The 15,861-nt window shown below is 42.8% G+C and overlaps 1 protein-coding gene across 3 annotated transcripts in view; it reads left to right on the top strand.

Moving 5' to 3' along the window:
• LOC115079829 (kinesin-like protein klp-20) overlaps positions 1-14,871 on the top strand; it is a 40,876-nt gene extending 26,005 nt beyond the window's left edge. For all 3 annotated transcript variants that reach the window (XM_029583721.1, XM_029583719.1, XM_029583720.1), the window contains 4 exons: positions 4,386-4,463; positions 10,563-10,703; positions 12,179-12,329; positions 13,773-14,871. In XM_029583721.1, the coding sequence (XP_029439581.1) occupies positions 4,386-4,463; positions 10,563-10,703; positions 12,179-12,329; positions 13,773-13,807 (405 nt within the window). In that variant the 3' untranslated portion in view covers positions 13,808-14,871. The remainder of the gene's footprint in view (positions 1-4,385; positions 4,464-10,562; positions 10,704-12,178; positions 12,330-13,772) is intronic.
• The last annotated feature ends 990 nt before the right edge of the window (positions 14,872-15,861 follow it).

Raw genomic sequence — 15,861 nt, 5'->3', positions numbered from 1 at the left:
TCACTTGACTCTCTATGCCCTCTCTCTGGGCTTCTCACAGGAGTTGCTTCTTGGCTCCTGGCAGTATTTGGGCACCCTACAGTGTCTTCCTTGGGATCTCCTGTAGTGCCAGTGCCAGGCCTCCCCGCAGTGCACCACTCAGACTCTCTGCTGCATTCCTCAGGCTTCGCAATACTACTTCCTCCTGGGCAATCTGTGTCACCCACCCCATGGCTCTCTGTGACCCCTCTTCAGGGTTCTTCACCACTCATTTCTCTGGGCTTCTCATGGGAGCTGTTTCTGGACTCCCAGTAGTGTTTGGGCACCCTATAGGGTCTTTGTCAGGACCACCTGTAGCGCCACTCAGCTGGTGGGCCTCCACCAAGTTCTCTGCAGTATCTTCCACAGCTCCCAGGCCACATAAGTTCCTCTCTAAATAGGAATCAATAAGAGCCCAGCCTGCTTCCAGGTTCTTTCTTTCCTTAGCTAAGGCAAGCTGTTGCTTTACAAGGCTCTCCTGTAACTTAGTCTGCCATGACAGGACTCTCTAAAACAATGCTTGTCAACTTCCTTCAGTCATGCACGGAGACTGCTGCATTTTGGAGCTGCACTCCTTGAACTGCAGAGTAGCTTGCTTGCTGGAAGAGGGCCCTTCCCTCTTCCCATTCACAGCACTCACAGCCCCACTGATAGCTTTTCCAGGGCCCACACCCTACTCAGCACAGCCTTGCTGCACTGGTATTTCTTTCCCAAGGTGAAAAAAAAAAGAAAAAAGCCTGCATAACCGGCAATAACAATCACTCTTAAATCCCTATCTCCAGCAGAGCTTCTCACTTTAGCCAGTTTAAACCCTACCGCTTTCTGATGGCTGTCCTTGCAACCAGACCCAATCACAGTTTCCTCTCTAATTGGCTTTGTGTGCTCCTGGAGTCACACCCTTGCCACAGCTCTGGGCACTTCTGCGCTCTGTACCTTGTTTTAGAGCCACAGTTTCTCTTCAGCACTCTCCGTATTTTAAACAGACACTCTGCTTTCTCTTCTGCAAATTGTTTGGCCTCCAAACTTCTTCTGGCAGGCCACACATATCCCAAACCTTTCTATGGAGGCTAGGGTTTTTTTTTTCTATGCAATGCTTTAGAAAAACCCCATACATGACACCACATGTGGGAAACAGAGCACTGATTCCCTGGCACAAACCTGGACTGACTCCAGCCTTTCTTAAAACATTGTATCTTTATTTGCAGCTTTAACATAATCACATTAATCGACTGCCTTTACCTTCAGAACAGTGTACTCCAATTACTCACAGTTTAGTACCGCTTCCCTCAGTACTCACAGCTTCATTACAGCTCAGTGTTTGGACAGCAATATTCTATTGGCGCCGCCTTCCTCCTGTAGACCTGGGCCTAGTCTCCTGAGTTGAGGAGTAGCCTAGCCTAGTGGCTTAGACCTTAATTCCTATGAGCTCCACCTGCCCTGCAGGATCCTGCCCACAGAGCATACTCTCCTTAGGGAATTTAAGGTGGCAGGCATCTAGCCTGGTCCTGCACAGGTCAACAGGAGAACACTAGGGGCACTCTCTCACACATGCCTCGTCTACTCACCAGGTACCAAGAAAATTGCTCTCGAGATGCAACATCACCAGAGCCCCTCGATCTTTAAGGCTCTGTAAAAGGTCGACTTGCCTATGTGATCTTTTTTTTCCCCGTCAAAGACATTTCACAAAGACGCTATGCACCTGTCCTAATAAACCCGGTGTGGACCCTGACACTGTCCATCATGCAAGGCTTTTTTCTGCTCTGTGACTGCAGAACGAAAAACCATCATAGGAACTTCCCACCCTCTAGGAATGAAATGGAAAAGCGCTTTTCTGCTGACCATGAGAAATGTAAAATGCATTGAAATCTCGGAACCATGGACTGAAATAGTTTGTTTTGGGGAGGGAGGTCTTAAAGCTTTTTTTTTTGTCTGGCAGTCAGAATTATTTTCCCAATTCCCGTCCAAAGCTTGCAGATGAGAACCTCCAACCTTGGCTTCAAATGAGACAAATGTTGCTCCAGCGTGCTAAGCGCTCTTTATTATCCTCTAATACTAATACCAACCGAGAACGCTTCTTTGCTTTTGCGAGTAGCCTCAACTCCCTTATCAGTGTACTAAAAAGAGTATAGTGTACTATCAGTTTAAGCTAAACCAGTATAGCAATAAGGCAGGGAAAATTATGGCTAATCTCATTAAGACTCGTCAGAGCTCTAGCTTTCTTTCAGCTCTTTGCGCCGCTTCGGGGCAGATTATTAATTCTACCCCGGAGATTCTTAAGTGCTTTCAGCAGTTTTATTCTGAACTCTACTCCTCAGAAGGTTGGGATGAAAAGAAGTGTGAAGCATTTTGTGCCCACTTAAGGATTAAATTGGTTAAATCACCCCATAAATGAGGGCGAACTACATATTGGTATCCAGCAAGCTAAGACTTAAAGCTCCTGGTCCCGATGGGTACATTTTTTGGCTGATTCTCTTTGTGCTCTCTTGAGCAGGGTTTTTAATATGCCTATTAAAGCCTTTCCAATTTATGTCAATTCAGCTCATATTACTCTTATACCTAAACCAGGTAAAGACTCTCCCCAGCCTCCTATCAGCCAATTTCTCTTTTAAATTTTGACCAGAAATTGTTCGCAAAGATTTCAACAGATCGACTGGCTGTGATCTTACCTTCTATTATTGGTTCTGGTCAAGTGGGATTTGTTCATAGATGCTATTCCCTTACCAATGTCTGACTTTTATTAACAGCTATGGAGCTGTGTCAGAGTTGAAGATCCGTTTTTGGTAGTTAGCTTGATGCTGAAAAAGCATTTGATAGAGTGGAATGGGGGTATTTATCTTTTCTCCTTCGCTCTATGGGATTTAGAAATGTTTTCTTTGATGCAGTCCAACTTTTATAAACACCAACCGACAGCATCCATCTTAGCTAATGGGACACAATCTGATTTCTTTGCTGTAGCTCGAGGCACTAGGCAAGGATGTCCCCTGTCTCTCTTCTTATTTCTGTTAATATTAGAACCATTATTGATTTACATTCAAATGTCCGAAGACGTGCATGGAGCTCATTTGGGTCACAAAATGTTTAAATATGCAGCTTTTGCTGATGATATTTTAGTTTGGGTTTTTTTTTTGGTTTTTTTTTTAAACAGATCCTGTTAACTCGCTGGATTTCTTATTGGGGATTTTTCGTGATTTGGGGATTTTTTCTGGTCTTCGGTTAAACATGGAGAAATCTTAAGCACTGGCTTTCCCAGAAACTCTTAAGGAATGATGGAGGTGATCATTTCTCCTTACACTGGGCAGCAGGAACTTTAAGGTATTTGGGACTGCAGATTTCCACTAATTTATTGGCTCTTTATCATTTGAATGTTTCCCCATTGTTGATATTTTCTAGGGATAAACTGCAGGCTTGGCGAGACTTGCCTCTTTTGCTAGGAGGCAGAATCATTCTCTTTAAGATGATAATCCTTCCCAAGTGGCTGTATGTCCTCCAGAATTTTCCTTTACAATTAAAACATAGGGATATTTTATTCATGGAAAAGTTATTATTTTGACAATTCATTTGGCAGGGGAAGAAGCCAAGGATTCCAATTAGCTTGGTTGAAGAACAATTGGGAACAAGGGGGAATGGGGGTCCTAGATCTCACGATATATAATCTGGCTTGCAATTTATGTATAGTTCGGGAATGGCTACTGGACAAATCCGTTTTTATTGGTCTTCATGGTGAAAGGACTTTAGCCTCTTCACTGGATATATGGTATGTTTTGCAGGCCTCACCAACATAACTTCTGAAGTCATATTCCCATAGTATCTCATTAGCCCCTATACGCTGGGTTTAGACTTATTTAGTTCACCTGTTAAAGACCTCAGATATGTGCTCGTCTTTTTTACCTATTTGAGGGAACCTTGATTTTACTCCTGGCATCCAATCGGGGATTTTTCATCACTGGCTGACTAAGGATCTCACATTATTACACCATATTGTAGATGAAGAGGATTGGTTGTTGCCCTTTCAAGGTTTAAGAGAGAAATATGAGCTGAATGACACCCATTTTTTAGCGTATTTTTAGCTGTGTCCTTGCTACAGGACTCCCTCAAGTCCTCAGTATTTCACTTATTTGATGATTTTTTTTTCTTTTCAAGGATTTCCAATGTATCTCCTTGTCTTTTTTGTAGAAAGCTCTTGGAAAATTAACTCAGCTTGACACTTGTCAAATTTCCATGGATCGCTGGAATGGAGAAGACGACAACGTTTGCACTTGGTTTCTGAATTTCTGTTCTTGTTATTATGTTTGCTTGCAGTCTTCATGAGAAAATGAATAAAACTGAGCTCTGGTTGACTTGCTGTGGTCTTTTTTTTTTTTTTTCAGGTGGTGAAAAATCAAAGCTGGGAGAAAAAGAAAGAGATTTCAGAAGTGCTTGAAAGAAAATGGAAATGCTGGCTTAAGGTACACGAACTGCTCTTGATTGATTTCATAAAGCTGGGAAACCAGAATCTGGCCATTCAAATGAATGCTAACCGCTTCCCAGAGGTGACTGATTGGTCATAACGTGTTGGTAAATTGAATTTATATCTGGATTGTAAAACATTCATCCAGTGGCTCTTAAATTCAGCCTCTGGCCAGGGAAGTTAGATCAATTTTTATAGAGATGTGGGAAACTGTTTTTGAGCTGTGAATAATGGAAGCATCCCTAGTTCCAACAGGCCTGTCTTCAGGGGACCCTCTCTCTCCAGCTCTGAGTTATTAAGGATGTCAACCAGGATCATTCATGAGATCTGCTGACCAGTTGACCTACATTTTTTGGTTCTTATATAAACCAGACTTGCTGGGGTGACCCCAAGGACTGGAGCTGAGACTAAGTAAGTTACATATTTGAGGAAGCCGGGCCGGCATCTGATCTGGAAAACTCTGGCTGGGTTAAATATGTCCTGCTCTAGCTCCAGGGGTTCTGCACAGCTGCTAACTCTTGAAACAGAAGGATTCCGAGACTCTCCAAAATAGAAACTTGGTTTTTACTGCCTCATTTCTTTCCCTTATGCCTAAGCCTCTGGCTTTTTTTTCTCCAAATATATTTTGTATTAGATTTATTATTACGTTTGTACAGTCTTGGAAAATAAGGTGTAGGTTTTTATTGCCAACACCGCTTCATTTCTTAATCTTCTCTGAGTCCTGTCCTCAGCTCTCGGTTACATTCATGCTTTGTTTTTGTGTTTGGTTTTTTTTTAAGTTTAAATAACTTTATTGAAAATTGTGGAGGTTAATTTCAAACAGAATAACCAAATACATTGTCATCTAGAAAGAATAACATTCTGTGGTAGTTATAACTCAAGGCAGACTATAGCATGTGTCCAGTAAAAAGAAAGACTAAAACTAGAACATTATGCTCAAACATTTTCTATGCCCTGTTGCAGTCCTCTCTACACTGTTCATCTCCTCAGGGTGCTCATTCGTAATGAATATTAAAACATCTGGCTTATACAGCTGGTCCACGTGATCCTCTGCACACATCAAAAATGGACCTCACAATGCTGGTATTTTCTTCCCTGTTAAGAAAGCGAGCTGTTGTGTAGAATATGAACACCTTCCTATCGTGAACCAATCTGCCCTCATGCTCTTTGCAACGTCTCCCTACTGCATAGCAACCACTGATAAATATATTTTATCTTTCTGTGCATGCATGGGGGCCTGATGAGGATCAGCACAGCAGACCATTGGTTTACTGCAACTCTGCACGTTGGGAGAGAAGCTTTCAGAAACTTGGAAACAATATGAATGAGGAAAATATTTTCCTGCTCTTATTTCAGGTGCCAGGGTGAGGTAGCTAGAGCTAATACTGCAGGGTCGACTTGAAGAGTTGCAATAATTTCTAACAAGGAAGACGCTTAATACACACAAGCTATGACAGGAAAGGGAGGTGGACTGAGCTGATTTATTGAACAATTAAAAATGGATATAAGTTTAAATGATGAATGATAACATGCGAGTGCTGGTTACCTTACACCCTAAAGCCCGTTCAGGCCAATGCAGTAAAGCGCGGTCCGCCAGGCGCACTGTTTAACCCGGGTTAGATGGGCATTTTGGACTCGCGCCCACAACCCCTTATACAATAAGGGGTTTAGCGCATCCAAAACACACGTCTAAACCCCCTTGAAACTAATAGCACTCATCACATGCAAATGCATGTTGATGAGGCTATTAGCTATTTGCCCGGGATACAGAAAAAATAAATAAATAAATGTGCACCCGATCCACACATTTTACGCTCAGAAATTAGAGCCTGCCCAAGAGCAGGCATTAATTTCTGAGCAGCCCAAAAAAGGTTACAGAAAAGCAGAAAATGCTGCTTTTCTGTCCATCCTCCATCTTAATATCATGGTGATAGTTAGATGGAGGAGCTAAAAAGGTTTTAAAAAAAAAAAAATTATTTATTTATTTTTAAGCTTTTATAGATCGTCGTATAAGTATGGACCATCACAACGGTTTACAATAAAGCACCCAATAATCATAATATAAAAGTTAACAGTGCCGTTTCTAAAACAACTGGTACAAATTAAAAATTAAAAAAAAAAAAACTGTCTTAAATTATGCCTATACCTAAAATCTAAGTCATCTATAAAATAATAATACCATATATCTTATAATCATAAAAATACTATTAAAAATTACATTTTCAAACTATCAATGCAAATTCTCACATAAAATCTAGATAATCAGAATACTATACTAAACTTTCTAGTCCACAGCCTCTCTTATCATTCCTGTTCATTACAAAATGCTTGCTTAAACAGCCATGTTTTTAGCATTCCTTTGAATGTTTTATAATTTTGTTGAGTTCTTAATTCTAATGGCATTCCTTTCCATATTGTGGGACCGGCTAGTGACAATGCTTGTTCCCTAACTTGTGTCACACGTGCTGATTTCAATGATGGAATTGGTAGTAATGCTTCATTCACAGAACGGAGATTTTTTTGGGGGTATATGCAACCGTAATGCATGAGAAGCCTCATGAGAGGCTTCTAGAAAAAGTCATGGGATAGGTGGCAATGTCCTTTTGTGGATTACAAACTGGCTAAAAGACAGGAAACAGAGAATAGGATTAAATGGACAATTTTCTCAGTGGAAGGGAGTGGACAGTGGAGTGCCTCAGGGATCTGTATTGGGACCCTTACTTTTCAATATATTTATAAATGATCTGGAAAGAAATACGATGAGTAAGATAATCAAATTTGCAGATGACACAAAATTGTTCAGAGTAGTTAAATCACAAGCAGATTGTGATAAATTGCAGGAAGACCTTGTGAGACTGGAAAATTGGGCATCCAAATGGCAGATGAAATTTAATGTGGATAAGTGCAAGGTGATGCATATAGGGAAAAATAACCCATGCTATAATTACACAATGTTGGGTTCCATATTAGGTGCTACAACCCAAGAAAGAGATCTAGGCGTCATAGTGGATAACACATTGAAATCGTTGGTTCAGTGAGCTGCGGCAGTCAAAAAAGCAAATGAATGTTGGGAATTATTAGAAAGGGAATGGTGAATAAAACGGAAAATGTCATAATGCCTCTGTATCGCTCCATGGTGAGACCGCACCTTGAATACTGTGTACAATTCTGGTCGCCGCATTGCAAAAAAGATATAATTGTGATGGACAAGGTACAGAGAAGGGCTACCAAAATGATAAGGGGAATGGAACAGCTCCCCTATGAGGAAAGACTAAAGAGGTTAGGACTTTTCAGCTTGGAGAAGAGACGGCTGAGGGGGGGATATGATAGAGATGTTTAAAATTATGAGAGGTCTAGAACTGGTAGATGTGAATCGGTTATTTACTCTTTCGGATAATAGAAAGACTAGGGGGCACTCCATGAAGTTAGCATTGGGCACCTTTAAAACTAAATCGGAGAAAGTTCTTTTTTACTCAACGCACAATTAAACTCTGGAATTTGTTGCCAGAGGATGTGGTTAGTGCAGTTAGTATAGCTGTGTTTAAAAAAGGATTGGATAAGTTCTTGGAGGAGAAGTCCATTACCTGCTATTAAGTTCACTTAGAGAATAGCCACTGCCATTAGCAATGGTAACATGGAATAGACTTAGATTTTGGGTACTTGCCAGGTTCTTATGGCCTGGATTGGCCACTGTTGGAAACAGGATTCTGGGCTTGATGGACCCTTGGTCTGACCCAGTATGGCATTTTCTTATGTTCTTATTAAGCCAATCCACCTTTTCATCGTAAATTAACTATGTATAATGTATTGTACTTTGAAATGAATTCTCTGTTCAACTGGTAACCAGTGTAATTCTGCCAGTGTTGGTGCAAAATGGTCCCTTTTCTTTTTTCCTGTAAGGATTCTAGCCGCAGTGTTCATTAAAATTTGTAATGGTCTGATTGTAGAATATGGTAACCCTAATAGCAAAGAATTACAATAATCAGTACTGGTAAATATGAGAGTTTGTAACACTGTTCTGAAATTGGCAAATTCCAATAAAGGTTTCAATTTTCTGAGTACCATCAATTTTGCGTATCCTTCTTTTACTTTTTGTGAAATATGATACTTAAAATTTAGTTCAGGGACTAACATTACCCCTAAATTCTGCACTTTTTCTGAAATGATCAATGTTTGATTATTTTGTATATTGGACAGGGGTGCCTTTGAATTTGTAATTTTGCCTTCTAAGTGAAGAAATTCTGTTCTCAATATTTATAACTAATTCCATGTGGTTTAATGGTATCCAGATAAATGTATGCCACTTTCATTGTTTTCTCTGGCATATCATCAATTGGAAGAATTATTTGTATGTCATCTGCATACATATGTGATCCCTAAAAAAAAAGTGTGCCAGCGGGCAAGTTAGGAAAATGGATGCTCAATTTTAGGAGCGTCCATTTTCCAAACCCACTACCAGCCACCTCTCCTGGGTTTCCGCTGCTAAAGGAGGCGCTAGGGGCGCGCTATTGTCCCTGGTGCCTCCATGGCAGCGTGACCCCCTCATTTAAATACAGTATCGCACGCCCAGGAGTGGTGACTGGGCAGGCGTTAGAAAAGTGGGCGCTCAACACTGAGCACCCGTTTTCCCGCAACCTTACTGTATCGGCCTGATTGTGTAGCATAAGGCTGCAGATTTCTCGTAAGGCACAATCAGATTTCTGATAACATTCTCTATATTTATACTGCATAAAGTGATTGGAAATTCATATTTTCAAATCTTTTTTGATTCCTTATTTTTACATTGTGTTACCAGAACACTGCCAGAGTGAAAAGGTTATATAAATTAGAAAAATAAATGTTGCTAAAGCATTCTCGTGTACACTAAATAGCAGGCTCATTGCTATCAACTTCTAAATCAAGCACACAAAGTAGCGAGTATGCCAGTTACTGAAATAGCTAATCAGCTCCTTACTGCACTATTATCACCCTATTCACAAGCACACACAGCTTTCACAAGGCTCTAGGGCTTGGCACTTCTTCCTGTAGCTCAGGGATAGCTGTAGGGCATTACTGAATACCTGCCCTGGTCTGGAGGCACAAGGGCTTTAGTGCCTCATAGAGGACATGGATGTCCAGAGAAAGAACAGGCCTTGAGCCTTTGGGGCACTGCCATGATGCAGGAGTCCCAGCTTTAATTCCCAGGGACAGAAGAGGCTGCAGATGCCCTTGGAGAAAATGACTTCCAGGATGCATGTGTGCTAGGTATTGAAGAGGGCCAACCAATGGGCCATCCAATCCAAGCAGTAATTAAAACAGTGGATCTCCTCTGGCCATAAGGGGGTCAAGATAAGCAAGAATCTGTATATCATCTGCAAAAATAAAAATAAAACCACAGTCCTGAATAAAAGTCCCCAAGGAAGCCAAAATATATTAAAAAGAAAGGGGGCAAGAGCAGAGCCCTGTGGTACCCATTAGACAAACAGAGTAGGTTCTGAGCATTTGCTACCCTAAACCGCTTGGTATGAACAGTCAACAAGATATGACTCGCACCAAACCAACACCCCCCCCCCCCCCCTCCAATCCTATCGCTCTTCGTTGAAGACTGGCAACAGCATCCGATGAGATCAGCGAGCACGTCCTCCCCAGCATCAGCCCTCGGCCTGATCACATTAGTAAGAGCAACCAGAGCTGTCGCTAGGTCCTAAAACCTAATTGGTGTGTGTGAAAAATATTAGTCTTCTGTTCATAATCATTAAGCTGATCAGCAGCAATCCTCTCCATAATTTGAAAAAAAAAAAAAAGGCAAGTTAGAAATTGGCCTGATACTACTAATCAGAGATGATTCTGCGCTTTTAAGAGTTGGTACACACTGGCCACCCGCTAAGCTAAAATAGATTTTTAAACAAAATGGTGGGCAATAAAAGCCCTACTGAACACCTGGACAAGGATTTGTGCATAAAATATATAAAGATTTTGATTTGTGTGTGCATTTTCTTTATTTTTATAAGATAAACTTAGAGGCGGTGTGTTCTATAAATCAACATGTACTTGGGTTTAGTAACAGGCAGGTGCATCTTAGCCCTATTTCTTCATTAACCCTTTGCCCCCTCTACAGGCAGCTCCAGGCGAGGCAGAGGCCTGGCACCGACAGGGGCAGACTTCAGAGCTGGAAGCCATGGAAAGAGAGCAAACAGAAGCATCCTCGCCCCACGCAGAGCACGAGGAAGTCAGAGCTCAGAAACACCACATGCTACAGGTTTTCCCACCTCACCCTATGCACGCAGGTTAACGAGCGGTTGGACGCACGTCCATAACCCCCCATGCATTAAGGGGATCAGCACCTCCAAAACGCGTGTCCAAACAAAGGTGTAGGTAATAGTGCTCATCACATGGAAATGCTGTTTAGATGAGGCTATTACCCCGCGATGTAAAAAAATCATGCGCAAGGCGCACTTAACCTGTCAAATTTTATGCCTGCCCAGGAGGCCGTGTATATTGTGTGTATAAAAATGGGCACCCCAGGTTGGACGCACATTTTTTTTTTTCATGCACTTTATTGCATCGGCTCGGAGTGCACTCATTACTGCTTCTTAAAGATCATGTACAAAACAAAATCTGTATTGTCTTTTTTATTAAGTTGGTTTCGCTTTCACGCCATCCTCCCTCCTTTTTCTCACCTTTCCAGAGTGATTACCAAGCAGGTGCAGCTTTCTTCTTGCTGGCTGAGGCCCAGAAGGGAAGGCTGACCCTAGCAAGGAACAGGAAAGTGAGAAGCAGAGGGCAGATCAGGACTATGAAGGGCCATCAAGCTTCTCTCACATCGGCACTGATCTCTCAGTCAGCCCCACCAAGGCCTGTGTGTCACATCTGGATCCTGATGGTGCCCCAGGAATATAAAACCTAATGCCAGAGGCATTGGCAGCCAGTAGAAAGGCTTCTGTAGAAGCGACTGCACCCATCTTGCATCACACTGCACAGAGGGCAACCCGACTTTTAAAAGATAAATTAACATTTCGCCCCTTAATCCTTTAACAGAAAGATGCAGGCAACCATAATGTTTCGTCCCTTTACCCGCTTCTCCAGGTAGCCAAGGTAGAAGGCAGGTGCAGGATGCCAGGCTGAAGAGGAAGCCAGCCAAAGATACTTTAGACTCAGCTGACCCTTTCATCAATAATTGTACCACAACCTTTGGCTCCCAAAAGCCCAGCTTCCTACCTTCAGTACATTCGTACCCTGAAAGACAGCGCTAGATTTCCATAGAAGCCTAGCACCCACAGACCACCTTGGTTGGGAGGAAATGCCACCAGAAAGTCAACAATTTCACTTGCGTTCCTGAAACCCAAAGGCAGAATTAGGCAAGCGACCAAAATTCTAACCGCTTACAATTCTTATCTGCAGAATCTCAGTCGAGATTGAAGGGAAAGATGAACCTAAGTTTCTGTCCGAGTAGACATATGGAAGAAAAAGCAGGCTTGTGCTTAAGGACATCCCCATTCATGTCTTTTTTCCACCTCTGACGTGCAAATCTTATATAAAATCTAAAGAAATGAAATGTCCGTATGTTTATGCTGCAGTTCTCATTCAGTTCATGCAAATCACAGCGCGCGTTAGCGTTTCAGCTTGTCTGACACAGCCGACTTGAAGCGCTCCAGAACGACCTCGAACGGTGTTTACGTTTGGTGTTCGCTGCAGGAGCTCTGGCTAACGTTGGCTTTTCCCATGCCACTGCAGGTTTTCCATGCCTATCGGGGGCTGCTGGAGGAGCAGATGGATGGCCTGGAGCAGCGATACCGCAAACTGCTGGAGGAAGTCATACAGGATGCGGTCCACCTCGCCGCTCGAAACCAGCAGCTTGAGGCAGAAAACAAAGAGCTCAATGCCGGTAAGGAAATGGCCTTTAACCAAGAGATTTCCTTTTTTCCAAGGAAGTAAGGAAACAACACAAAAACAAATGTAAGATACCTGTGATAAACAGCAAGCTTCCTCCATCCTGCAGGCTGCCACTTTAAATAGGTAAATTTGTAGACTTGTCTGTGCTGAGGGCCCAGTTCATAAAGTCTTTTCCCTCATTCCCCGTTTCTCAGAATAAAGCTTAATGAATCAGATCTATAGCCCTGGCTGTCCAATAGATTCCCCCGACCACACACTCATTCCCAATACCAGGGGTGACCATTCCAACCTACCCTGCCTCAGCGCCCTGGAAAGCAAAACAAACAATTCCAATTATGCTTGATCGAGCATCTTATACGGTTCACCTCACTACCCCTTACTCCCACTGTAGCTCAGCATTAGCTGTTCCACGTTAGCTGCATTAAAATAAAAAGAAAATTCTTGCCTTGTCCACGCTGGAGTAACAGAAAGCCTGGATCAGATACGAGGACTGTAACTTAGCATTGCATTCCACCCTTTAGATACCTGTTCATGCAGTGTACTTGGATTTATTGACGACAAAATATTGTTTTAGGCCCATTTTTTGCCCTTTCAGATGTCCTTATAAAGATGTAATAATCCTGAATGACGTAATGCAGAGCTTTTTGGCAATCGGAAGGTTCTCCATAGTGGCTCACCAGTTATGTAACTGCGTAAGAAATAAGGCTCGTGCTTTGCAGTAGGGATGATAAACAGTAAAGTCCACCCCCAGGAGCTCCTCTCATTTCTCCCTCCACGGGCCTTTGCTTTAGGAGCAGGGCCCGGGAGAGTCGGTGCTGGAGACTGAGTCAGCGTGGCCGGGGCCTAGCTCCAGCTCTCACTACTACCTCAGTGCTGGGCCTCCAGCTGACCTCTGCTCCTAAAGGATGAGGCCAGGGAGCGAGTGCTCCAGTGGATGGGGTGGGGAGAAAGAGGTGGCAGACAGTTTTTTAAATTTTTCTTAGCAACCCTAAACTGCAGCCTCCCATTACGTAGTTAATGAATTTAATTTCAGTAAATTTAAACAGTTCACGTTTTGAATGACATCTACCTATTTACTTTGCAAGGAGCTCTGTGCAGATGTGCAGCTTTTCTGTCTAGATGGGGTTCTGGGTATTTTCCTTGTAAGGTGATTGTAAGTAAAGACACTCCAGTTCTTTAAAAAACAAAGAGGAGTACAAAAACGTCTTCATTTGCACAATCACACTTGCATTAAGCTTCAAAATCAAGCGACGATGGTGAGCTCAGTACTCAGTGGCTCAGCTGTGGGCGAGAGCCTTGTTTGAGCCAGTAACACCCAATGCAGAGAACCAAAGCACCCATGATAGCAGCTCTGCACCAGTTTGCTTTGCTCAGCAGCCAGCAGCCGCCTGGTCACCTTGACAATTTTTACAATCTATCATTTCCCTTCGTACAGCGGTGGCAGAGCTGAGAGAGAAAAAAAAAATGTGAAGAAACTGCACTAGGATATTAGTGTCGGGCACAGTCTTCCGAAGGGGGAAGCTGCAAGAAGCAAAGAGTGGACGCAGGACTCCTGTCCAGTTAACCTCTGCTTCAAGACATCCCAGAGAATGAAGCCACAATGTCTCACCGATGACGTCTGCATAGTGTTCCCATTTTGGTTTCTATTCTGCAAAGTTCTGGGTATACGGGAAGTAGATTTAGATGTAACTGCTCCCCTTCTCCAAATCTGAGGCCAAGGCCGCTTACAGTTCAGGACAGTCACATATCCGCTACGCTGGCCCAAATATATCTTCTCTGCAGCAAAAGCCAGGAAGATCCACCCAGAATTAAAAAAAAAAAAAAAAAAAAGGAGTCTCATTTCCAGGATACACACAGGCACTTCAATATACCCAGCTCACAATATACCCAGTTTAAACATAGATATCTAAAAATCAGAAAACTAACTAAAACAAATTCCTTTCTTTAAATAAAGAACAGAAATAAACCTGTAAGACAGCAGTCCAAGTTAAACTGCTTTGTACGTAGCCTTTCGGTCTACATCTAAGGAAAGATCCGGGAGAATAAAGCCCTCCGGTCCCCTCGACAGGTCCTGAGAGTCCGGTGTGCAATACACAGGGCACCAGATCACACATGGGCATCACAATCTCCTACACCTGCTTTTCATTTGGGAAATAGGGTAAAAACTGGCTGCAGCGTCAGTATCTCAGCTAGTTGCCCACTTCAGGAACACCGCAGCATTGAAAGCTCAATGGTTTGCCACGTTGGTATTTTAGGGCCTGCGATGATATTTGCAGGGCTGCCTTTCACAGGTAGGATTGCGGGAGTTAGTGCTGCTTTGGTGTGGCAGGTTTGCTATATAGGTTCAGAATGGATTTTATTGAGGGGGGTGGGTGATATTTCCAAAATGCCTGGAAATGGAGAGCTTGTGTTGCCGTTACCGTCCTGACTCCAGAATTTCTGTATGTATGTTAAACTTCCCCTGTGAAGGTACATTTGTGTATTTCTGATGCGGTAAATGTTTTGTTAGATCAATAAAGTTGAAAAATGCCCTAGTTGGATGGTGTATCTATTATTGGTATGTAAAATGTGTAAATAATAATCATAGGGTGGGGGATAAGAGAAGGGGGAAGGGATGGCTTGAGGGGTTACATTTATCCTACCGGCAGCCCTGCATGACCATCACTTCTTGTATGTAGAATAATATTGAATCAAGATCCGGTTTTGAGCTAAGTTTGAGTCTTTTTCCATTGGATTTCCGTTTCTACATATAACCCGCCCCGTTTCCCCAAATGGGAACCCAAAGCCGTTCACAATGCATCATAGAAGAAATAGACTAAAAGTCCCGGCTACAGCCCTACCCTGTCCCTTTATTTATTTAGTTTTAACTAGGGAAATGATTGGATGTGTATTCCCCTAGATGACTTTAAACCCATTTTTCGTTTGCTATGTTCCCACAAAGGGAGGGGTCACTGTTGCCCGCCTGTCCTGCGTTCATGTTATGCAGAGGCAGCAGTTTGTCTCAGTCATGGGGTGAGAACAGGTAGCTCAGGCTGTGAGGAGCTTGGTCAATGCTGCTCCTAGCCCTGCTGAGCCGCCTGCTCTATAGATGGGAGCCATGGGGACTGGAAATAGTTGCAGTCGGGATTGATCGAGTGGATGAGGGGGCAGAGCTTAAATTGCCTAAATGAAGAATGAGAGCAATGAACGGTAAAAGCAGGTCACCGGAGTTCCTCTGCTGAAGGAGGGCTTTGCTTTCACCAGCGGAGCCACCACAAGACGAGCCTGAAGTGAGAAGTGAGACACAAGCCGCAGTGTAGATCTTCAGCAGAGACAGAAAAAGACTTCTGTGGGTGTAGATCATGCTTATGTACGAGAGAACTGTTTATATTGAGTATTGGGCCAAAATATTAACTAGATACATGGGGCATGTACTTTATGCAAATATGCATATTTTGTATGCCTAGTGTTTTTCTTCCCCACTACATAGATATGGGGAGCCTGTTGTATCTTGCTCCCTTTCCACAGCTCACACAGTCTCTGTC

This window comes from Rhinatrema bivittatum, chromosome 18 (assembly GCF_901001135.1).
Source record: "Rhinatrema bivittatum chromosome 18, aRhiBiv1.1, whole genome shotgun sequence".
In the NCBI taxonomy this organism is placed as follows: domain Eukaryota; kingdom Metazoa; phylum Chordata; class Amphibia; order Gymnophiona; family Rhinatrematidae; genus Rhinatrema; species Rhinatrema bivittatum.
The sequence above is the reverse complement of the archived record's forward strand: the minus strand, read 5'-3'. Positions and strand labels throughout refer to the sequence as shown.